At 41.6% G+C, this 25,484-nt stretch overlaps 1 protein-coding gene across 4 annotated transcripts in view; it reads right to left on the bottom strand.

The window, feature by feature from the left end:
- Positions 1 to 820: 820 nt before the first annotated feature.
- Positions 821 to 25,484, bottom strand: part of COLQ (collagen like tail subunit of asymmetric acetylcholinesterase) — a 44,636-nt gene continuing 19,972 nt past the window's right edge. Inside the window, exons 6-17 of one of the 4 annotated variants that reach the window (XM_052799050.1) lie at positions 24,571 to 24,642; positions 22,064 to 22,126; positions 21,001 to 21,027; positions 20,313 to 20,357; positions 19,519 to 19,554; positions 18,515 to 18,595; positions 13,877 to 13,973; positions 11,944 to 12,083; positions 8,901 to 9,020; positions 8,205 to 8,325; positions 5,757 to 5,859; positions 821 to 3,748 (exon numbers count right to left, since the gene is read on the bottom strand). In XM_052799050.1, the coding sequence (XP_052655010.1) occupies positions 3,679 to 3,748; positions 5,757 to 5,859; positions 8,205 to 8,325; positions 8,901 to 9,020; positions 11,944 to 12,083; positions 13,877 to 13,973; positions 18,515 to 18,595; positions 19,519 to 19,554; positions 20,313 to 20,357; positions 21,001 to 21,027; positions 22,064 to 22,126; positions 24,571 to 24,642 (975 nt within the window). In that variant the 3' untranslated portion in view covers positions 821 to 3,678. The remainder of the gene's footprint in view (positions 3,749 to 5,756; positions 5,860 to 8,204; positions 8,326 to 8,900; positions 9,021 to 11,943; positions 12,084 to 13,876; positions 13,974 to 18,514; positions 18,596 to 19,518; positions 19,555 to 20,312; positions 20,358 to 21,000; positions 21,028 to 22,063; positions 22,127 to 24,570; positions 24,643 to 25,484) is intronic. The other 3 variants (XM_052799078.1, XM_052799060.1, XM_052799069.1) reach the window with 3 other exon arrangements.

The raw sequence follows: 25,484 nt of genomic DNA, 5'->3' as shown, positions 1-25,484 counted from the left end.
ACCATAAGAACAAAGAAAGGAGGAGGTGAGCTGCACGGCCAGATTTATGGACAAGGACAGGGTTGGCAGCTACAATTTTGAATGCTTTGAAGTGAAGAGAGACATGACATAGGCATTTGGGAAGCTAAGCTTTTAGAAAGGACAGGCAGAAAATATACCACCCCAAAGACTCATTCATTCTCTGGCCATCAATACACTTCCATTTTCCGTGGGGACAGACAGCACTGCCCTTCTCTGGGGTGCCCCGTTGTATGCAAAAGCCTCGGGGGGACAGACTTGCCAGCTGCTACTGCAAGGCAGGAGCCTTTTCCCGCGGGCTGGGTGCTGGCTGCTGGGAGGGACCAAACCCTAGGTGCCAACATTGCCGTTCCCATCGTCCATCAGCACCCGATGCTGTTGCTTTCTGGTTTGCAGCCATCAGCTCAGCCTCGGGTAGGAGTTACAAACCAGCCTGTACGTTATGAGGTAGCAGGAGGAGATGATAATCCCCAAAACCGCAGCCGTTATTAAAAGTGGTCCAAGTGACTCCGATTACAACTAGAAATCAATGAAAGCGGAGCAGTTCTGCACATGGTGTGTTGCATGGGTTGGTTTGGGGCAGCACCAAGACGGGGTGCAGGGATGCACAGTCACACTCCCGGTCCGTGCACGCCAGTGTGCCCACACAGAGCTGGGTCCAGCAGGTGGGGAGAGGCAGCAGGCATGGGAAAGGAGGCACTGTTTTTTTTTCCTTCCTGGCATCTTAAACTAGGTAATTATATTTAAAAACTGTGGTGTTAAACCCAAAATGAAATAAGTGAAAGTAAGGACATAGCAGAACTAAGGTAGCATAATTTATTGACATGAGCTGCTAATACATGCAGTAGGTAACTACATATATTTAATTATATATTAAGTGCAAGCTGGATTTTTAGTATACATTTAAAACAGTGCATGGTGTAAGGTCATACTGGTTTTGTATTTGTCTAGAGTTGCATACTAATCATTAGAAAAACTCTCCCACAAGCATTTGCTGCTACAAAAGGCCAAGGAACTGAAATACCCCAATTAACTTTTGAACCAGTCTTGGCACAATGTGCCAGAAACTCAGAGAAGGAGGGAAGATAATTCACAGCAGACCAGGCACCATCCAGCTGAAGAATCCCCAATTAATGATAAAGCAGGTATGTCAGAAATAAGGAGGAAGGATTTCTTTTGCAGCCTTTTAAATCATATATACTTAACACCTTCCCAGATGTCTTTCTCATGCTTTATCATCTGAGGGGAGCAAGACAGTAATGGTAGTAAGAAACTCGTTTCATGTGTTTTTGGTTTTTTTTCCTTATATCTTAGATTGCTTTCTTTCTGTTAAGATGCTGAATTGTTTGTGCTGTATTAATAAAGTCCATTTAAAATCCATGCTTTGCGTACGTTTTCTGACCAGACTGATACACCCCTTCCTGAACACGTGCAGCACAGTACAATTTTACCTACGTGATCACATCTCCTGTTTATGTTTCCTACTCTCCGTGCACTTAGCTTTGCAACTTCAACGTCCTTTGGAGGTAGCAGCTTTTAAAAATGACGCAACTTAAAACTGAATGTGCAAGGCCACCGAGGTTACCAAATTTCTCAAAGACTCCAGCCTTCTGGGGAGTAGAGATGAAGTCCTTGGAGAAGGTGAGGAGTTCAGATGAAGCGTCTCCAAACCCAGGATGGTAACACCTGGCAGATGCTGCCAGAGGTTCAGCCGGAGGGTTGGCCAGCAGGACGTGCTGCTGGGAGCATGGCTGTCCTCGGGAGCCTCCCGCTGGGTACGTGTTGCTGCGTGGTATGACGCTGCTGGAACCTGCTGCTTGCGAAAGCACAGGAAATTAAAAGGCAGCTGTGCTAGTGCGCAGATTTCCAGAGCTTATGGCAAGTTCCTTGCCCCAGTGGTTCCTTGACCTTTTATTAAGACCTCTGTTTAAAAAAAAAAGGCAACAAGATGAAAAATTTTGAACTATTGAACTGGGCTACAAATGCTGGTGGCTTGGCTTCATAGCGACATAAATAGCCCGGGTAAGTGATAGCTACAAAGAGTACACTAATTTTGTTGGTTTGTTTTTTTTTTTACTTGGTGATTTCCAGTACCACTTTGGACATGCAGAGTTAAAGTCTTCTATACAGGTGGTAAAAGTTGTATGCCTTTCTTGATTGCTTTAACGCATTATCATTATAACATCCACCTTTAACCTTTACAGATGTACCAGTGTAAGTGCAGCTGTTGCAGTGCTGTCACTGGTACAGAAAGCTCACGCATTTCAAACAGTCGTGTACAGCATTTATCACGAAGCAGAAAAGAGTGGCTTGTATGAAAATAACTCCTTGATTTGAGGCTTTTAGTCCTGAATTCTGCACATCCTTTGTTTCATTTTCTTCTTTTATAGACTCTTTTCACTTAACATTTAATATGCTTCCCATGCGAAATTTGCTCTTTAATTCTTGCTAATAAATAAGTATATAATTACCCTGACTCCTGTCAGAGATAATGCAGTTGAACAAACTTTCTGAAAAACAAAAATACATGTACATTACCCAGCATGAATGAGCATCCATAAACACCCTACTCCAAGGTCTGATTTACAGCGATACAGAAGTGAGAACGTACACTGGGGGGTACCCCAGACACGATGGCAGAAACAGTGAGCGGGAGAGAGGGGGAGAGAGGAAAGGGTATAATGGGTAATTGAATGATGATAGTTGGGTGGACAAGGGGATGAAAATGAAAAGACCTTCCAGTGTAGAAACCAGAGTGAAGGCAACGGTACGTGGTCACGCTGTGGTTTCAAGCAGGTAACCAATGCTGTCTCAGCCCCTTCGAGGTCACACAGAGCCCAGCCAGCTCAACAGAGGTCAAAAATATGGAAATACGTTCCTTCTTTATCTTCCCTCCTTGTCTGATTTTCTCCTGGGAGAGAGCTCCTTGGCTATTTCACAATTTATTTGTCCAGTTTGGCCTTTGTGGTCTGCAGTTTCAGGCCTCCTGTGACTGCTTGCATTTCTGTGCATGCACACAGACACACAGCCAAACGTCTTAGCCTGAAGGTGAAGTTAACCAGCTTTTTTGGCTGCTTTGCTGATCTTGAAAGCACTCTGCTCCTTTGACCCGTGAAGGTGTATCTTTAACCTTAATGTCGCTGAAGTCATCACTCATGTGGATACAACACTTGCAAAGTTCACATTGTAATAAAAGAGGAAGTCTCTATAAACACTGCATCCAAGATATGCTTTGTGTTTATGCTGAGAAGATTTAAAGACAAAAACCCTGAAGAGCTTACATGTAGGTTTAACAGTGCTAAGTCGAGGTAATTGTTACTCAATATTCCTGGTTAGTGAAATTCAGTTTCCAGTAGCTTAACGTTGCATTTGTGATGGAGAGCAGGTTGCCATCCACAGCCACATGAAAGTCTTACTGGCAAACACTGTTTGACATTTCTCTATTAAGACAGGATGCAATGGTCCTATTTTTTCCCAATCTGACTTAATTTAAAAAAAAAAGAAAAACATCTCAAAATGGCCATCAGCAGCATGATGTCTCCTTGTTTGTTTTCACACAGAGGTGGGTGCGGTTTTTTTTTGTCCCAGTCCTTCTTGGATAGATGATAGTGTAGCACCTAGCACCCCGCTACATGTGGGATGCTACCCACCTCCTCTCCCTCATGTGAAGTATCGACACTGTGTAGAGTCAATGTAGCAGTAAGAAGTGCATCGCAATTTTCCATAAGACCTAGAGTAAAAGAGAATATCTCCGTTTCAAAGTATGCTATAGTTCACATTGTAAGGTTTCTGGATGTAACTCTCTGTAGGAGTGAAGAACATCAGAAAATGCTGTGTGCAGCAACATATGGGAACCAAAATGGGAGGGTAATTTCCATCAGTGCTCCACTGTGCTCCCCCTTGTCAGCAAAATAAAAGTGCAGGAAAAACTATGAGTGGAGACTTAATTCCCAGTAATGTCAATTAAAAAAAAAAAAAAATCCCCATTGGCAGTGGGACTTGAGTGTTACGCGGGGGTGGGTGCAGGAGGCCTTGGTGCTCATCCATGGGAACTGTGTAACGAAATATCTGAGGCTCTGAGCTAAGTGTTTTTCCAGTTACTTCCAATAGCTTCAGCAGGCGTGACTGTGCCTGGCCTTTAACTTACTTATCATGTACTTGAAATCATGAGACTGACACATGCCCACCTTTGAAATAAAGTAAATGGAAGGGTCCTTGCAAAATAAAGAAAACCAGTGATTTTCTACTTTCTACTGACTTCAACTGAGCTGCAGTGACTGTACCTACTAAAGACCTGATCAGAGATGTTAATAAAATAAGCGTTTTGATGAGGTTTTATTGCTAGCATATGTCTAAGTGAATAACCCATCCATCAGATAATCCACAAACTGTGGATTAAGCAGTCATTAAGCAGGTCCTTAAAACTATGTCCTTGCATAACCTACATTCTCAGAAAACCAACATAAAATCTGAAGTGAAGGTGTGTGAAATATGAGGAGGGATTTGGGGGCTGGGAAGAGTAGAAAATGGGAAAATCAGTTGCAGCAGAGCTCTTGGAGGAAAGGGTGCTTTGGGATGAAACTCCTTTGGGAGTGCCATGCTTACATACTTATCTCATTTTACTCATGATTCACAGCTTTTTCTTTAGTTTAGCAGGTAATTTGCAGACTGCATACACGAAAAGAAAGGATGTCAGTTGCTCTTCAACAACTTGATTATACATGGAAAGTGAAATTAATAAAAAATTCTCAAGCTTTGGTGGTGCTATTTTTGGCACCAAACTTCAGACTCTTAGAAGGGAATAGTTTTCACAGGAGAAAACAGCTCCACATTGTCTGAAGATGAGATCTTTGTACAATGTTTCAGGTTGTCAGGTTTGCTGGTCTCGATTTTAGTAATCTGTTACACCAGGAGTGCTGCAACAATTGCACTGGAAGGATTAGCACAGTGCTTGACTTACAAAGACATCCTGTGGTTTCTTACTCTGGTCAATTAGCACAGTATTCTTCCATGAATGATGAGGGCTCTGCACATAATTTCATTTGCAAATTAAATGTTTCCTCTTGGCCATTAACAATACCTGACAGTTAAATAGAGGTACTGCTGTTGGAGGCAAAATGCTGACCAGAGGAAGCTGCTTAAACAAAGGCAGAGAAGGCAAGTCAACAATAAGCAGATGTTTTAAATGAAGGACACTGTTAAGCAGATGCATGGCTTTGCATCTGTTGTAGAGTGAATTTCCTGGTCTTTGGAAAAGCTGATAGATGACCGGTTGATTCGGAAACAAAGATACCCCTAGAGTACCCATTAATGGTAAGGGCAACAGGAGGTGAGTTGGGGGTTGTGGTTTAGTTGTTTTTTTTTTCCTTCGGTGTGATCATTTCCTTCTTATGGTCTTTCCTACTCTTGGTATGTTATGGGTGAACACTAATGCAATGATAATGTCACCAAATGAGGAAATCTTTGCAAGCAATGGGCAAACATATGTCTATATGACCTTCATTCATTTTGTAGGGTAAGAGGCATGTGCTTATTACCAAGACATGAGATTTAGCCTTTAAAGTCAATGATATGCAGAAATAATCTGATAGACTCTCCCCCACTACCTGCAGTGATCCCAGTGGAACAAGGTTTAAGTGGGTAATACTTTTCTGTTTTAAAGCTGGCAAAGAGAAAAAAGAAAAAAACAACGACAACAAAAAAACCCCCGAATCAAAGTGAAGACAGCTCATACATACCCAGGGAGATATGTTTTACATGTCAAATATCCAAAATCCTTCCCATCGCAGTCTTCAACTCCCTCATGTCTGTAGCCATCTCCACAGTAAGCACGGCGGCATCCTAGCGAAAAATACAGAAAGAAATACCTTCAGGGCACTTCATATGTAAAAGAGGCAAGTGAGGTAAGTGGGACTGGATTTTTAAGGGTAAAGTATAAACCAAGGCATTTTGGGGAGGACATCCTGTAAGGACTGTCTTAGGAGAAGCAATATTCTTCACTGCAAAGAATACGCTTTTTTTAGCCTAATTTTAATGACCAAGGGAAAGAATGGATAACTACTAAAAATAATTACTACAGAAACACTAATTACAACAGCATTTATTCTAGTAATGATTATTGCCACAGATAATTACCATCAAAACAAATTAAAGGAAGCATAAAATACAGTTACCATAAATTATATGGGGAGGTCACAATTTCAAAAAAACACTCCGAGGTTATTAAGTGGTTTGAAAATCCCAACCTAGACCTTTACCCAATTTTGCACAGTATCTTGTGTGTGTCTACTGCAAGTAAGTTCCCACATATGAATAAAATTATGCAGACCTATTGCCTGTCTATCCAAAAAAAAAAAAAAAGTATGTAATGATTGCCAAAAAGGTGTTTTTCCCACTGCTGACTCCTACTGACTTAAGTGTGAGTGGGCCTTGTGACATTTTTTCATGGTGAACTGGCATGTAGGCTGCAGTAATTTGTGGGTTGATTGCTATTTTAGCAACTGGACTTTGCTTTTGATGTCTTCAACTTTCTGAGTATGACTTCAAAACTTGAACAAATTCATTTAGCTAAAATCCCTTTGACATCATCTCTGAGACACTATTAAGCAATGGATTAAAAGGACACGCAAGAATAAGGCATTTATAAGAGTTAAAGTAGGCTATTTACAAATAGAAATGATTAATTAATTGCACCAAGGATCTGTTTGTTAGAAGTTGATGCTTCTAAGAGCAATGAGCCTATTTTACAATTAAATTCACTTAACATTTGGTAAACCTTTTTCTTTTGATTCAGTCACAAGAGCAGAATGATGACACTGTGCTCATTTCCAAGGAACTAAATGATAACTCTCTGGGTCACATCAGTGTCAGAAGTCTATGTATTGCAAGGCCTCAATTGACCTGGAGCTGTGCCCAGTGTATAGCACAAAGTAACACAATGTGCCTCCAGACACACAATGTACAATTTTGCAGGCACTAGATGTGCCTCCAGACATACAATGTACAATTTTGCAGGCACTAGAACTAATGAGCACTATTTTCCTGCATGCTTGTTCCCCACTGTTGATTGCAAATTCTAACTGAATAATTTTCTCATGCTTGGAGCCTGGAGAGCTCATGCTCTCTCACTGGATTACTCTGTGGTCAGGCATGCTTCGAGGGGCATTTATAGGTCTCCCTGTACCTATTGCAACTGAATTGTCTTTGAAATCTCCTTCCTGTTGTCACTGAGAAGTTGGCTGGGATTCCTAAGTTAGAAGGGGAAGGGTGGTGATGGACAGGTGGATGCACAAACGCACATAGAGCATTGCTGTATACACCTCATTTTCAAAGTCAGGCTAAAAAAAGGAGAGCTATATAAATGAAAAAGAAAAATTGCATCTTTCAGTGTTGGCTGATACTTGTTCTGAAATGTGAAGCAGCATCCCTTTGCTAGAACCAACAGAATACCAAACCCACTGTGTGTCAGCTGTAGATGGTGCAGAGTGCTGCAGTCTGAGGAAGGAATCAAGCGGTAAAAGTGACTGAAAGGTAGAAGTGAAGGTTGCCACAGTTGTTTGTATGCTTATAGGCTCTTTGCTATCCACAACCAGCAAAATGAAAGGAAGCTTGACTAGGTAGGAATCAAATGTTGTATAAACCTAATAGCGAAGGTAGCGAGCTGACACCCTCCCTATGCAAGTGAATAATAAAATCCAAAGTGGTTTTACTGGACCCAGGATCTAGCTCACTATTAGAAACAGCCAGCTTCTGTGTCTATCTATCCTAAGGGGTTTTGTGGTGCACTGCAAAGGTATGCTACATCTTCTGGCCAGAAAGTCAGCAGCCTCCGGGAAAGGTGTGTATGTAAACCAGCTGCTGGCTTGGCCCCTGAAATGCAGTGGTTTGGCTCTGATTGCAGACACCTCTGCTCAGTGAGGAACATGGTCCTCAATACGGATGCATGAGAAGTGCTTGGCATCACCTCTGTCTTGTGCTGGTGTGTGGCATCCACACGCAGGAAGAACCTCAGTTTTTGCACTATGGCCATTGTGCTTCCCTCTCCCCGTGCCTGCACTCAATCCAGAAACCACGCAAGCTTCCCTGAGTAAAACACTTGTGTGATTTACACACTAGTGTACCCTGTGGAAACAACTAATGCACCTTTCCTGGTAGAAAGAGGCTGCTTTTGATGCGCTGGAACTTACTTATACAGTCATCAGTCACAACCGCATTGCCATCGTCACACTCTTCCCCATCCTGTACGATCCCATCTCCACAGGTACCGCCATCCTTGAAGCGGTAATCCACAGAATAGAAAGGGGTGAGCTGGCCAAACAAACACACAGCGGTTACTGAACTGGACCACAAGCAGCCTGACAAACCGAGGTGAAGGGCTGTGGGAGGCAGATCCCACAACTGGATTTTCATATTTTGGTGGTTCACAGGGTTTATACAGAAGCTGATTCAAAGTCCAGTGCTGAATTCAGCAAGTCTTAGCTTAGCTCCTTGAAGCAATAAGGAAATACATGGTTTTGGTTTGCAGGGTTTGTGTTTTTCCACAACTTTGTACCCTGGTGAGTTTTGCCTTATTTTGTATTAAATAAAAAATGCTTTTTACTATCATAATTCCCTGAACTCGGCCCCAGTTTGTTCACCAGTGGAGCCTGGTTCACAGGGAGGTTAGCAAAACCTGCAACACTGATGAGTTAACACCTCAGTAATTAAGATTCCTGTGCACAAAAATCACAGAATTATGTACAGTTGTGGCAGTGCTCAAAAATGAGCTTTTTCTCCATTTGCTTCGTTGATTCTGTATGACACCTTAAGTACAGAAGTATGTTCTCTATTTAAAAATGAAACATACACTCACAAGTTTTCTGAGACCATAGTCATATTTTCACCTGGATTGGGAGCCATCCAAAGGTATCCTTGAAATACAAAGATCTCTGATCTCTTCTAAAAGCTAGGGCATTTTCGGTGTTTAACCGGTCCAATTCTTCTTGATTATTCACCACAAAAATCTGGGGCACAGAAAAAGAGGTGATTGGTAACCCTCTCAAGAAGTATTTAGGATTGTCACAGAATCTAGTTTTGCTGACTGACATACGTATCTGCAAATAGGTAAGTAATTACACAGAAAAATGGTTTGGTTGTTTTCAGAAACAGAATGGTATGAGAACTTACACCCATGGACTGCCAGACCATAAGAGGCTCCTTTGTGACTGGTAAGAAGAGACACAAGTTGCCAAAGGAGAATGGTCTTTCCTGAGCACCTAGCTAGGGCTCCAATGGTGCCTATTTCAAAATGCACATCCACAGGTAATGGTCGTGCAAGTACTCGTGCATAATCATTGCTGAGAAAAACTGTCAGATGCTCCAGTGGTTAGATGCTGGAACAATTCCAAAATCCATATGGGTATAAGTGCTTTTTGTGGGTTTGTCTATAATTTTTTAGGCATGCTTGTGACTACAAAATATATAATGCATTGCTCAATGCAACCTTCACTTATCTTTTACTACTTTGTACCTTGTTTAGATTTAATTGTCATTGAAATGCATGTTTCTTTATATGCATACATTTTAGTCTAAAGCCAAGTCTTCAATTAAACAGAAAAGAACTAGTTAAAAATGGAAAAATTAGGATGAGCTGCTCTCTTACCAATTTTTTTAATGTCTCAGTCACTGAAATTGGCTGTAAGGGGCATTAGGAAATAATCTCTTCCTTCAGCCACTTAATCAAATTAATTTTAGCAAGATTTGAACCATTTTTAAATTAAGAAAAAGCAAATGGAGTGCTTCTGAGCAAAATGGATTTAGGGCTGAGCCTGATTCCCACCAGCATAAACAGAATTGGCTCTTTTTAAAACAAATTACCCTGAAATTTTTACATAACAGAATATTCCCATAGCCCTCTACAAAGGCCAATTTCATTAAAGAAGCATTGAATAAAAATGCCTTCAGCGTGAATGAAAGAAAGCAAAGAAATAGAAAGCCAGTAAAGAACTGATTCTGTAATTGTGTTCAGGAGCTCAAGTCCAAGCCCCAGAGCTCTAATTTCTCTTGAAATCAATAGCAGATCTGTGCTCTCTGAAACTCTCTGTTACGGATACTGGCCTTTGAAATTGCAAAAGATTTAAGAACCAGAATGAACCTTAGCCAGTGACAGAAAACCAGTGCTTTGTTTCCTAGCCTTTCCCCAACTCTGGCAGTGCTGGCACCAGAGGAGTTGACGGGGGAGTGGGTGATTGCACTGGGGACGTGCTGAGGTCGGGTGCTGCTTTGGCAAACCATGCGACACTGGGACTGGGGGCACAGAGCACCGTCTCTGGGTCTTTTCCATGTGCAGCTATAGGAACCATGACAATAATTTTCAAGTGGTACAAGGCAGGCTTCAAAGCTGCTACATGAGGATCTGAACAGAATAAATAATAACAATGTTTAAGCTCCCGCTCTTGGCATTCGAAGGAGTAAAACAAATGGGGCAGACAAACAGGGAGTGCTGCTCTGCAAGTGCTCCACTTTCAGAGCTGAGGCTTGCTGCTTTGCCACCCTGCATTTCTGAGAATGAAACGGCACTTGATCATCATCAAATGAGGGTGCATGGCGGTAGTGTAGGGTACTTATATTTTAGGTAGTTACAGTCTTATTACCATCTTTCAAGATCTAATATGAAACTGTTCCTGATGGAGAAGGAGGGTGATGAGACCTGCACAGAATATTGTGAGCCCTATACCTTTTCCTATGAGTTCTCCATGCCGTAAAGTACATGATAGTTTTTTTGCAATAGCATGCAGAGTGATGTGATGTGCCTTTAGTTCATGCAGTTGCTTTGCTCACGATTACATTTTAAAAACAATGAGGCTTTTTTGTAATGCAACACAGACAGGGATGAGCGAGGAGCTGACAAGACTTGCAGCAGACTCATGCAAAAGATTGAGTTCAATGACCCAGTTTAATAGACAGTGTTGTATGTCCCTTTCACACTCCATAATAGCTTTCTGACAATGTGACAGATGGGAAAGTTAACAAAGCTAATTGCTGCTTATTATCATTCAGAGATGACCAGACAGTGCGCAATATCCACTTGCATGAGTGGAGTGGCTGGGCTATGCTGGTACACAGCAGCAAGCTAGCATTTTCATTGCTGATTAAGTGCTACAATGCACAGAATAATAAGGCAGGGCCCAGCAGAGGGAAAAGTACAGAAATAATATTTACAAAGCCCAAAGAAATCAGAGATGAAAAATTGCTTGGTCACTTTCCACCAATGACTTCTCCTTTAAAGTACTTTGTCCAATTTGCTCATAAAAATGCTTTCAGGAAGGCTAGAGATTGAAATTAGCTATATAAAGTGTATGTCTACAGACAGGAGCTCAGAAGTCTGACTCCCATGATTTGTGGAGACTCCTTTTTTGTTCAAGTTAGAGGGTCAGTGCTTTGGGAGAAAGTTCTATCACATATGCAAAATGCTTGACCCCAATATTCGATTCTGAAATCACTGTCTTTGCAGAAGAAGATATAAAAAATAAGCAAGAAAGAGATGCTTACTTCACTGACCAATCTGAAATATATTTCAATTTACTGAAAGAAAAAGAACAGATTATATATGTACAGTAGGAGATGGAAGAGAGCATCCTCAGGCTTGAAAAAAGGTTTCTAAAAATGTGCTACATTACTGATGGTTTGAAATAGCTGCATTTCAGCACCCTGAAATGCACCCCTGAGTGGGGTTAAACCACGACACAATCACACAACCCTCAGACTAGTTATGAGACCAAACTCTTTTGCACCGACTGGATCTCAGAGGTTTTGGATACTAGAACTCACACATTGCCCACATACAGACATCTTCCGTGTTAAATCCAAAATATTAGTGAGTACACCACCTCTTACAATAAAAGTACTTAAGAACCACTCATAACCTCTCCCAGAAAATCTGCTTACCGCGGGGACTTTTGGATAACTGTGTCCAAACACAGATTCCTCATATGGCGGGTTATTCACATGTTGTGGGGATCTGCAGAGACATCTCCCTGGAGGCCCTGGAAGTCCTCTTTCCCCTTTTGGTCCTATTGCAAATTGCCCTAGGAAGCAAAATACCAGGTTGCATTGTTATGAAGTTAATACACAAAACACAAATGCAGCCTGAGGGGAAAAAATACAGGTCAGGTGGATATATGTATTTACCTAAGTTTTCAGATATGCATGTGTCCTACCAAATCCACTGGGAACTGAGGGAAGGGATTACCGGAACCACCAATTCCAGCACTTCAGGAGAAAGACCCGAGTTTGTACCATGGTCATATTATTTCAGATCACTTTTTAAATTTTTCTACCAACTTCACAAAGAAAGAGATTGACGATTTGCTTAGAATAAACGTCAGACTGTTTGAAGTGATAGAAGTTCAGGACACGATGAACACAGAGATCACTCTACAGCACCTATGCACCAAGTTTACTAGAGTCAGTCTCTATACGTCCACAATGCACTGGACTTGTGTGTTTGTGCAACTACTTGAGCAATGCTGTTTCAGAGGTTTCTGTACAGGAAACCCAACTAGAAATACAGGAGTGCTACAAATAAAAATTAAAAAAAATTACTGCTTTTTGACTTTCAGACTTTGGCAAGGATGTGCTACTCTGCAGAATTAGACTATGAGCCAACATGTTCATACTGCAAACAGTGACATCATTACAGAAAGGTCTTTTAGGATCAGAATTTATATTCTAGAGGAAACAGATTAACAAGCCTGACACATAGACTTTCTGCGGATGAATAAAGCCTTTAAAAAGTCATCTCAAGATCCTGGCTGCCTTCCCATCGGCATGGTGAAAATTCTGCCCTCTGAAAACTTCCAGCTAATTTACTTGAGGCAAAGATGTTTCATAATGGGACACATGAGATATGTGAAGATTTTGAAGCAGCCCCCAGCTTCAGAGATGATGTACCATTTCCACACCACCACAAAAGAGACTTCCTGCCAACTGATGTAAGCAAGTGAAGAAAAAGGGAAAGCAAAATGGAAGAGGACATTGAACAGGTCAGCTGCAATACAAGCAGCTGTTGTTCATTTGAAGCAACAGTAGTTTCCACCTGGTTTTGCTTTTTTTTTCAGATACTTTAGTACATATCTGGGTTGAGAAAACCCTACCTGAGGGTTCACTGTCACTGAACGCTGTGGGTCGTGTATTGTCCTTCATGTCTATGCTTGGTGTCACAAGCTGCCCAGAGTTCATGTGCATGCATAGCTTTGAAGCTGTACAATTATAAGGTATGAGATTTTTCTCATGATTTCTACAACATGCACAATTGCAGCAAGCATACATCTCCAGCACTTAATTAAAGAGTCTTTCTCCACTGCCCTTTTGTCCCTCTGACTCCTATCCCTTCCCTTCTCTTCCTTTCTTTCCTTAATGCCATTGTGACTTGGGTCTCCTCTCTTTCTTTTACAGAGCTGCACAGGGTGAGTATGTCCTGGCTGATTAAAAATTGCAATCTCTCACTGTAAGCCAGGATATCTGGAGAAGCAGCAGACCTTTGATGATGGAGATCAGCTAGTGCCTCCAAGGCTGCCAGATGGCTTTTGATCATCCCCATCTACCAAAGTCCCACAGGAACCACATAGGCCTTGGTTTTGGTTTTATTTGAAACATCAGAAGCCATAATTTAGACTTTAAAGTAAGGTATAGAGTCCTTATAATGGACAAGGATGGCATGACCTGCCTTCAGGAGAAATCCTCTCCTTGCTGTCAGTGGAGAAGCAAATGAAGCCCTGCAGTACTTTTTGTAAAGGGGCCTATGTAGGTGTATGCGATGAATGAGGAGGGGCTGGGGAGCAGGGACACTGTTTAGGAGATGACCTGATCTCCTGCTTACCTGATCCTGAAGGTCCAGGGGGGCCTGGCTGGCCAGAAGGACCAGGCCTTCCAGGTGGACCCATGATACCCGCAGGTCCAATGTCTCCCTTTAGTCCCTAGGAGAGAGGAGACATCCATTTATTTGCTAAACTATTAATAGCACACAACTTCTTCCAGCCAGCACCGGCTTCCCTTTCAAGAAAGCCAAGACATTTGCCAATAAAAGCATGCAGCATGAGCTTCATAGTCACCACCCCAGGGAAGAGGTTCTGTCCTCTTCCACGTGGAGACAGAAAAGCATGTCCAGGCAGGACTTCTGCTCCTAAACGTGAACAGTCCCAGAGACCTGTTCTGTGTGGAGTCAAGATTCACCCTGCTCTGACCTCAATCATTTGATAGCCTTTCTTTAAGGATGCCTTTTTAGCCCTGGTAGCTCTCTAGGAGTCAGTGCAGCTCAGAAAGAAAGGGCTGGTGGAGCTGAAATAGCTGACCCTGGAAATCCTTAGTTACTGTACTAATACACACTGGGGAAAAAAAGAGAAAATTCACCAAGGAGTTGGCAAGGGCTGCCACAGTGACATTTCCCAGTCTTAGGGTGCAGTCTTTCAGAAGCACACCAATGACTTTGAGGCCCACACTGTTTCCAGAAGTACTTTAGGTGCCTGGACTCCTGTATGTCCTTGACTCTCACCGTGGGTATAGCTATGTTAACAAATCATCGCAAGGTAAGCAAGGGCTTGCCTTTACGAAGTGCAAGCTAGTGTGTGGCAACATCATGCTGACAAATGGTGTCCCCCTCGTACCTTCTCACTCAGTCAAAATGCTGTAAAATTACCTATGGGAGATCAGCTTACACACAGTTACCATATAATACCTAATATTTTGTAAAATCAGCCCTAATTCGCCTCATGGGAGCTTGTTTGTGCAGCCATACCCTTAGGCATTTGGAAGTTTCACCCTAGAACTGTTCAGCACCTTCCTATTTTTGCTCCTGAATTTAATACTGTGACACTTATTAAAAATAACTATATTTATCTTCCTGCTCATATACTCTCCAAGGCTTGGATTTCTCAGCTTTATATTTCAGAATTGTATTACGTAGCTTGAAGTTTAAATATCTGATCTGATTTTTATGCAGCAGCATACATTATTTAGCATAACAAAAATGATGTGTACTATTTAAGCTTTCTTTTAATGACAAAGGAGATTAATTCCTTGAAGATGGTGTAATTCCAGGTTAATGTGCATTCAGGGGCACATGATGAGTGGTTGCATGTCTAATTTCAGAGTAATGGAGCATATATAGTAATATATGCTAAAATAATTTGTTGTTATATAATGTTGTACCCCATGGATATGTTTGAATGTCACTTGCACCATTTCAACAGAAGAAGGTTGGTTTTGCCATGCTCCATAAAGAACTAATTGAATATTTGCTTTGTTTAATCCTATTAGGTAAGCTCTGTGCCATCAAAATATTCCAGGATTTATGTGAATGTCAGTGATGCTGATCCTTAATTACTTCTTACATTACACAACACAGAACTAGCAGACCAGGATTTTGTAGCCCCAAAGAAGTCTGTGGGAAATCTCTTTCCCCCACACAACAGCAATCTGGCAGAGGCAAGCCAGTGCCAGTTGGACATGTACTGCCTGAAAACTAGCTGTCTTCCATGCCTCCTGCTTTGGCGGAATGATTGCTTAATGCTCCCTTGTTTAACACAGATAGATTAAATAATAATGGCAGAGATTTATATTCGATATTTTTGTCTTGTTTCTTTTCACATGCACCCATGGCATTCAGAGAAGATTTTTGCATGGACAATATTTATATTCCTCTCCTTTCTTTCAAAGTAACATTATCTAAAGCCCTAAGTCATTCCTTCTTATCAAGACTGAAACCCTAAACTTGCTCCTTAGGGTCAATTCCCAAGTTACAAAGCTTAGGGTGTTATATCTCAGTTAGAGGTCGGTGCGGCTGTGACTTGTGACTCCCACCTCCTTGCCACCTTTTAGGAAGAGCCTGCCCCAGAAGCAGGGGAGAGCTGAAGATGTCAGTGAGATAATCAAGACGTATCTCAAAATGGAAGTGGAAGTGACACCTTCCTAATTTAGCTGTTTTATCTAGGGATGTCAGTTGGATCAAGAGACAGGAAACAGCCCCATGTTGATGGAAACTATCCTCTCAGCTGAACAAACAGCCAGACAACTACAGCACTTAAAGGCAGCAGCCAGACCCACAGAACTTTAAAATGCCACTCTCAAGTTTTTTCAAAGGATTAGAAAAGAAGAAAGGAAGTAGCTAGTTCACCAATTACAGAGAGGGAAACCCGGTTTTCTTGCAGAAGATCAATGCTGAAATTGCTTTCAGGGTTTGTGTACTGAGCCTTAGGTCTGGAAATCCTAATTTAGGGTCAGACTATAGTCCTTTTAGTCACACTGATTGTTGCCTTAAACTATGACATGGCTTATGTCACCACTTTTTGATTTAGACACTGTGTAATGTGGTGAAATGTCTACGGTCAAGTAAGGAGTGCACTGTGTTCAAGCTGATCTGCAGGCACTGTCTTCTCTTTGCTTTATGCTATGTAAAGATATTCTGTGCATATTACTTTCACAGGACAGATGAGCACAGTTTACAAAAAAAAAAAAGCAAAAAGAGCACCATCAGCTTTTAAAACCTGATAAATCAAGGACAAAAAAATATTTCTTGTGGGTCATCTAGCAGACTTACATTACACATACCTTCCTTTACTTGGTGACCTATTATTCCCTCCCTAACAGGCAACTTTCAATTTTTCCCCACACTAGCTATTCTTTCACTTCAGATATTAGCTGATGGCATCAGAGCAACAGTGAAGCAGGCATGTGCCTCTGTTTGCAATGCTGAGCATGACAAGACTGCAAATAAAATACTTTTGGCTAAGCCCAATAACTACCGCATCTACAAGCTCCTGTATCTGAGCAGATGTACATTAACACCAACGTCGGTGTAGCGAGAACAGATTCCCTTCCCTGCTAGTCAGTGGAAAGAAACAGGCTCTGCAGGTGGCAATTTGAAGCACCAAGAACTGGTCTCCTTTGTATCCCCAATATCACTGCTTAAAAAAAATACAAAAGGAAAGGTGCACTCAAAGAGGCCCATTTAGTGACTTGAACAGGTAACTATACCAGTACTGCTACCTCCTCCTTAGAAAATGCTGTAGTGGAGGAGTCAGTATCAAATTTACACACAATTCCTGGTCTTTACAATTCATCTAAAAGTCTGAGAAAATAGTTCCACCAGCATAATTATTTTGAGCTCCAAATAAGGACCATTTGTTAACCATCCCATTCCTGAACAGCTTCCATACAAGATTACCATCCCTTAAGCTCACTATGTGTTTTCCTGACCTTTCTCAGAGCGGCAGAATCTATCCCTGGCATGCAGTACTATGGCAAGAACCGCCTTATAAATATCCAGTCTAACAAATCAATCTTGGTTTAGTGTTAACAGAGGAAACGGGAGAAACGGAGAGGGTGTTTTAGTGCTTTGGTTCTTTGCACTGTGTGTCGGACATCTCCAAGGCCTTGTGGCTCTGCAAGCTGATCTGTGTTGACCAACACCTGGGCCTGGGCAAAGCCTGACTCAAACAAATTGGCTGGTGTGGACAGAAAGCATCCCCCAGGCAGGCGCGGCAGCAAGGGCCAAGCCTGAATGGGCACTGGATGCACACTTAGTGCATGTGCTAGAAACCAGGAGTGTATGACAGTGTAATACAGGACTGAGGTTTGGATGTATAGACCAGTGGTTTTCATTGCCTCAGACCACATACCAGTTTAATCCATTACAGCATACCATTCTTAGTGTACAGGCAGCTACTGCCAGTGCACACAAGCAGTGTTTTTGCTAGCAGTAGTGTAGCTCTTTGCACTGGTGAGCCAGGGAGAAAATTCATGGACAGGCAATGGGACCTCCCTTGCAAGATGCTGACGCTGCCTCTCTGCCTGGAGCCGAGGTGAGGAGGAACTAGTTTATGTAGCATCCACAGCAATCCCTCCCTCATTCAGAGCCCCAGAAAGCCAGTGTTTCCCTACAAACCTTTCTTCGCTTATCCCAGGAACCTGTTTTTGTGAGGGGCAGAGGATGGCACCTGGGCAGGCTGAAATGTGTTGCATTTTGGATATATCCCATTTGCCATTACAGCCTGCCTGTAAATCGAGCAGCCCTGCTCCCTAAGTCAGCTTCAGGGTTGGGATCTACAAAGTGTAGGGCAGCACAGATTTACATCCCATGCTGTCTGAGACCTGGACCTCATGCCAACTCTCTAGCCATCAGGTGGGGTTGGGACTGTAGCTCTGTGTTGCTTAGGATTCAAAGGAGGGGTTCAGGGTCTGCTCAAGTTGTATTCAACAAGTTCATTACCAAGCCAGGAAAAATACAACTTTCCCCAATGCTGCACATCCAGGGAGCTGAATGCTACAGATAAGGCTCCAGCTCTAAAGCTGAGGCTTTAACTCCTGCTTAGCCTGTGCATGCGTGTGAGGTGTTTCAGGGCTTCTGTCTGCTCCTTGTGTGATAAAGTGCATGGTACCACGAAAGCACAGACCGCACAGTTGTACACCACGACCACACAGACGCCATGAGTCATGCGAAGAGGTAACACCATGGTCCTACTTGTTTGCCTCGTTTTCCGGGTCTTCCTATAGGTCCTCTGTGTCCTGGTACTCCAGATTGTCCCTTCGGGCCCATCTCTCCCTTGGTGGGTGCGGGCAGAAAGGAAGCAGGATGTAAATACATGGTTATACCAGCCTTATACAAGACAGCAGATGGATGGTGCTTTCATTCACACAGTTCCTCTAGATAATGCTGGCACCATTTCTTTCTCAGAAATCCAAGATTATAATAAAATATTTTAAAACAAGCATAAAGTAAAATATATCTCTTAAAATTTACCCACATTTCCCTGAAAAATCCTTTCCTAAAGAGGAGGCCAAATGGAGAGATCAGAAACATGCTCAGAGAATTGGTGAGGTCAAGGCTAGCAAAACTCTCTGACCCCTTGGCAATATTTTGCTTTGCTGTTAAGATGCAAGTGTAATAAAATCAGTCAGTGAAAGGGAGGTGAATTCACTCATCTTCTAGCCTCCTTAGAAGCATTATTTCCTTACCCTAATTTCAGAAATAAGATGTGATTATGTTGTAAAATTATCTTCCTTTAGGCTTTCTATCAATAAGCCAACATCTGAATGTTGATTGTTCTTCAAGTACAGAATAATGATGACATAAACACTGGTCATGGATATCACTGTTATTTATAGTAGTGCCATTTTGATTCACACCATCAAGAAGGAAATATTTATTAGCTTCAAGTGAATAAACCCCAAGCAATTAGGGCAGTTATGAACTTACAATCAAGAGTTTGAATATGTTAAAACAGGAGGAAGATTATGACTAAATCAATGTTCTGGGGAAAAAAAGAGGAACACCAACAAACAGCTAAATCTCAGAGTTTTCTCAGAAGACAAAAAGCCTAAAGAATTTGTCCAAGTCCAAGAAGTGTTCGTCATTGAGTCAAGCAAGACCTTCAATATCTTACACTTTCCAGGATGTCCCTGAAGCCACTCATTGACCCTATGTCAGCACTTGACACAACTCCCCAAAATATCACACCCACTTACTTTTTGTCCCAGCATTCCGGGGAAGCCTATTTCTCCCTACAAATTAAAAGGAGAAAAATCATCAAAAAATGTGGAGACATCTTTGACAAAGCAGCACCTTCCTTGGAAGGAAGTAAAACAAGCGCCATGTACTGATATCAGTTAAAAAATCCCGTACTGTGATTCAGCACTGCGGGTGATGCAGTAGGTGGAGAATTATAAGCAAAATTTTACTGTAAAGCCCCTTGTATGGTAACACTACTCCTCTGTCTGATCCTCTGCTGCCGGCTTCCTCTCCTCCGGCAAAAACATCCCAATTGTGCTTTTGTCTGCAGGCAACCATGCCACCTGGACAATTCCCAAAGCCTGCGGTTTGGGAATGGCTTTTCTCCATTTACATCAAAAGCAGTTTACTTTTCTTAGTTAAAAGAACCCCCAAGCCACGAATCTCACACACCACACCACCCCTCCACCCCCACCCCCAGCATTATCATATCACCAGCTAAAAGCATTTTGGCGAGCTGTCTGGTTCTGTCCTGCACAGGCCAGAAGGGACTGAGGTTACCTCCAGGGAAATCCCCTTCTGATTCATCAACCCCCCTATGCGCCGGGGGGGGGGCACATGGACAGGGAGGCTGCCCCACCACCCTCCCATCAGGTAGGACCACTGCCTTCCCTTGCCACTCTTGCCCTCCCAAGAAGATGCCTCCAGCCTCCCTTCCTCCGTACCGCTCCTGGTTTTTGCTATCAGAAGTACATTAGTCCTCATGTGCACGTTCAGCTAAAGCTCACAGCCTTTTGGAAAAGAAAATTACCTGGTCTCCTTTGACTCCTTTGTCACCCCTGTCACCTCTGGATCCCTGGAGAGAGATAACAGGGTGACAATAGCTTAATTAGTAGCATTTCATGAGGAAGCAAAAAATATTTCTCCTACACGAGGCGTTATTTGGAGTCACGCAGAATACAGTAATATCTTCAGAGTGAGGTATATGGTAGGTACCCTCAAATGTTTCCTTATTACTTTTATTGATATTATAACAGAATTAAGAGTAAGGCTTGTAGGAAAAGGGACTCATTGTCCCCAGATAATTGCTTTAAATATGTGCTGTCCTGGACATAATACTTCCAAACTTGATTTTTTTCCCCAGTTGGCTTCATCCAAGTTCAGGTCCCACTGTAAGGTCTTACAGTAAAAACTGCCTCTGTGCCAAAGCGTATATAGCCTAAATAAACCAGACCAACAATTAAGGATTATTATACCCATTCTACAGATGGAGAAACTGTAGTGAGGTGCACTGTAGTAACCTGTTCACAAGAAGATGGGGTGTAAAACTCACTTCTTCAGCATCCCAAGACTGTGCTCCTTCTTGATGCTTGTTTTCATTTCTCAGTGGGACCTTTAGACTTCACTCCATCAAAATTCAATCTCATTTCTACAGTTACTTCTTTTTACATAACTGTTGCCAATTGTTAAATTATACATTGTTCTATTGTCACACTGACCTTTTCTCCTCTAGTTCCAGGAAAACCCTAAAGGGAATGATAGATATTTTAATGCTTCTTGCTTTCAAGATCACCCAAGAAGCTGGACTTTCAAACTTCAAAGTGAAGAAAAAGAATGAAGCACAAATAATTAATTGCATCAGCTTGTAAATGCAAATGAATACTTATAGCTTCTAAAATTGCACTGAAACAGAACTATGAAATATGAATTAAAGGCAAGACAACTCAGCCCAAAAGCCAATGTGAAAAAGCCAGGTAAAGCCAGCAGGTTTGATATTGCTTTAAAATTGAAGCAAGGGAAATAAAATGTAACTGAAAGTGAATAAAGCCTTAGAAGCCACAATTAATAATCTAAAATAATACTAGCAATAATATTCCTCTTCTGTTTTTGGGTTTTTTTTTTTTTAATTTCTCCTGTGGAACATCCTTAAAATATACTTGAGTAATCTTCTAATGTGAAGATTACTATAAAACTGAGTTTCTCTTTAAGAAACATACAATAAACAGTGGTGTTCGGTTCTTCTTTCCGTTCCTTTATCTGAATAAACTGATCACATATTTTTTTTCAAGTACCTTAAAATGTTGTGGCTCAAATTTGTAAAGGCAGAGGCTATGCTATAGGCAATGATGTGCAGATACTAGAACATCCAGACCAAACTGTGCTTGCTATCCAACTGTCAGTACATACGCATAGTTTTAGTAGAGTACCAAAATGATCTCCACAATCCTATGAGGCGGGTGGAAAACATTGCAGAAATGATTTAATGCTGCAGATACACTTAAGAATTCCAGTCTTCTAGTGGGATGCAATCATATATGAGTTTTGCTTTTAAAATAAATTTTTGCATTACAATAATTTATACCAAAGCATTTTTATGAAAAGCCAAAAACACAGCCAAGCCCAACCAGACAACAAAACCTTGCTTGAAGGAGAACATATCTTTTTAGCTGTATTAGAAAAGATATATCTTGATAAATGCCTTCCAGCAAATTCATGAGGGAAGCAGCTGTCAGCAGAGCATTAGAAACCAATGTCTGAAAATGCAGCGTTTGGTTAACAAACCTTGGAGCCCATTGGTCCTCTTGTACCTGGCAATCCCATCACACCCAACTCTCCCTTTTCACCCTAAAGGGGTCAATAAAGAGAGTTATTGATTGTGGCTCTCTGATGAGGTCGTATTTGAATGTCTGGCAGTTTAGCGGTTCAGGTTTTATGTCAAATAGGTGAGACAAGCCTGACCTTGGTGTAGCATTGTAGTCAGAGGTCTATATTGCAATTATATTCTGCCTGAGTCCTTATATGTTATCTTATTCTTCTATTTGCATATTCTTGAGTGTGTAACTTGTGCTTCAGTTTTGCCAGATTCTATTAAAGGACATGCAAGCAAATTAGCATCAGCAGTGCATCCTTTTTCTGCGTGAAGGTGCATTGTCTCTACCCAGCATCACTTCCACTGAGTTGCAGAAAAGGAAAGAATTTTGCTGCAAGCCTTCGTGGCTTGAGAGGCATAGTGACTACTTTTGTCATAGTTCTGAGACATCATGTGGTTTACAGTGGTTTGGAGCCAGTAAATCATGAAAAGGCTTTACAACAACTTCTCTGGCTGCTGTCAGATAATTATGTCTAGTGTGAAATATGGAGTAGTCCCTACAAACATGCAGCAGTGCTACCAGCAGAATACAGTTGGCTCTCATTCTCCTTTGGCTTTCACTGTCCTAGAAATGGAGAGAATTTCCACATTGGCTGCTGCCCTGGCAGAAGTTCAGAAAAGACTTGAAGAAACGAAGTAGCAGAAATAAGGATTGGATCAAGGTTGTGTCAAAGAAAGGGAAGACAAGTAAGGAGACCCAGCCGAAGAAGTAGAAGGCACAGAGATGGTACTGAGAAAAAAAACCAAGCAGCATCTTACTTTAAAATTGAAACAAGGCGAGATTTACAGAGGGAGATTTACAGCAAGAAGAGGATGCAGCAAATGACTATAGCAAAGTATCACAAGTTTGGGAAGATCAGAGATGAGAAGAAGAGAAAGGAGACAAAACTGATGGAAATGAGCACAGAGATCTGCTGGCCTCTATTTGACTGGAGTCTTCATTGACAGGCATAAAACCAAAATTTATAAAGACTAGAAGAAATGAAAGTGTGAACCCATCTAAAGAACAGAGGAGACAGGTATCAGAGGAGACAATAAAAGCAGAAGAACTGGAATCAAACAGCAAGTAAGACTTGCAAAGTATAGGCAAAAGTATTACTACTGAATGTGAGGGATGCTTCTAGGAGTGTGATGAAAAAGCATAGCAATAGTCGAAGAGGAGATAAAATCAGAATTAGGAAGACTTCATTAAAAAAACCCAGAGCTTATTTAAGGAAAAGGCCAAGTGAATGAGTTTTCTGACTGCTCTGCTCTCAGTACTGACTGTGAGGGAAGGAGGGAGTTGGACTTTCCTTCTGCCCTGACTGCTCTCACTGTGGGAAATCACAAACAAAAGAAAACACAATGCATTTGGGGACACACACACACACACACACACCATTTCCCATCTCACACTTCAAAGTGAACATTGGCTTCTTTTAAGTACGTACTCTGCTGTTGCTTGCCTACATTTCCACATACTATAATATGATGTTCTTCATCTAACACAGCTGTGAAGAGCTAGAGGGTCTGCTTCCTGGATGTGGCTTAAATTCAGAAGTCATCTACTATTATGCTTGCAGTAGCAAGAGCTACTGCATCACATACTCTGAGGTGGGGGCACCAACCTTCATGGAGCAAAAAAAGGGTCAAAGATTTACTGGAAAATGTAGCTTTGAACTAAACATTGTGTGCAGTCCTTTTGTCTGATGCATACTGGCTTGAAGAAAAGCAAGTTATCTCAAAAGTCCCAGTAGAAACTCCATATACTGTGGCTCTTGAGAAGAGCTGTATACCTTTTGCATAAGGTAATACTCAGTAAAGGACTGTCCTACAGCTTTTTTGTAATAAATGCAGGTGAAGCAACTACTCTGCAGTAGCAAAGCCTGTCCTGCCATTTCTTTTGCTGTTGGTTATTAAAAATCACAGGAATGAGTGTTTGTTTGGGAATGAACTTCAAAGATGCGATCAGCAATCCTCATGGTTGGTAATCTCTTTCTCCTGATACCAGTGAGGTATTCTCACTCTGTTCGCATGGGCACACAGTTACACTGCCAAGAAGTAGACGTTCAGGTAAAGAGATCATCATAAAAGAACAGTCATAAAGATGATGATCAGTTTTGAAACACTGATTCGTGTGACTGTGAGACACCAGTGGTTATCAATGAGTCTTCATTAGATTGATTTTCAATTTCCCTTTGACATATTTTAATCAACATAAGAAGTGCTACAGGGGCTAGGCTGAAGATGGAGTAACCTAACCCTAGACTGGGCAGGTCTTTGCAGAGCAGTGTAAGAAACGGGACAAGCACAGACTGTCCTTGCACTGCTGCAGCTTCCCAGCCTCCAGCAGACAGTGGTTTAGGGACTTCCCAAGACAACTGTTCTGTTCAGATCATGATGTTGAACAGGTTATACTCCATGTGAGTTTTAGTCTTACCTTCGGTCCCACAGGTCCAGGCCATCCTACTGGTCCTGGCATCCCAGGGACACCCGGGGGACCTGGTCTACCCTTGAACAGAAAACATCGATTACAATGATTCATGTAACATCATTCCTACACACAGGCCTCCACTGCAGACAGGAGATATGGAGGAATAAGGTCTTTTCAGGAAAAGACCTGCAAATTCTTCTTTACCTTGTTTTCAATACAAAAAAATTACTATATTATATTCATAATACAGTTTGTGTTGATGCTACTGGAGCAAGTGTGGGCTTACAGAAATACCAGGTTATACTGAGTCAAATAAGTAGATCAGCTACAGAGTAAATCTACATGCAGTCAGAATAATAATCCTAAAACCCCAGTATCAATAACTTAGATCCTCTTTTCATTTAATAATAGGATGTAAATCAAAAAGACCTGCATGTAATTATGTCAGTATGAATCCAATTTACATTAAGAACAGAACCAAATCTTTAACTAAGATATTCTTATTTGTATTTACTATTATTCCTATTCTGAACATTCTCATATTACTAGCTACAATTGCTCTTTATTAGCTATTATTAGCTACTACATGACTAGCAATAACTACAACACATGTAGTTATTTATCTATTTTGATTACTGCCTGTAAATCACTCTTTGTGTATCTCCTAAAATGCTGCAGATTAGTGCTGTTCCACTGCTTTACGCCACTTGACAGCATGATCTTAGAAATGTCATCATGACATTTGGGGCTGAGAGTGACCTCCCACGAGCCAGACAAGTTTTAGCAAGAGATATACTGTTTTATTTCCAACCTGAGCAATTACTCTTTTGAGACTTACTAGTTTTTGTCAGAAGAGTAAGTACTGATGTATTGTGTTTAAAGTTTGCACTTTCTTGTAGGTTGGTGGGTCACTCTCTTTA

This window comes from Harpia harpyja, chromosome 1, assembly GCF_026419915.1.
Source record: "Harpia harpyja isolate bHarHar1 chromosome 1, bHarHar1 primary haplotype, whole genome shotgun sequence".
Classification (NCBI taxonomy): domain Eukaryota; kingdom Metazoa; phylum Chordata; class Aves; order Accipitriformes; family Accipitridae; genus Harpia; species Harpia harpyja.
The sequence above is the reverse complement of the archived record's forward strand: the minus strand, read 5'-3'. Positions and strand labels throughout refer to the sequence as shown.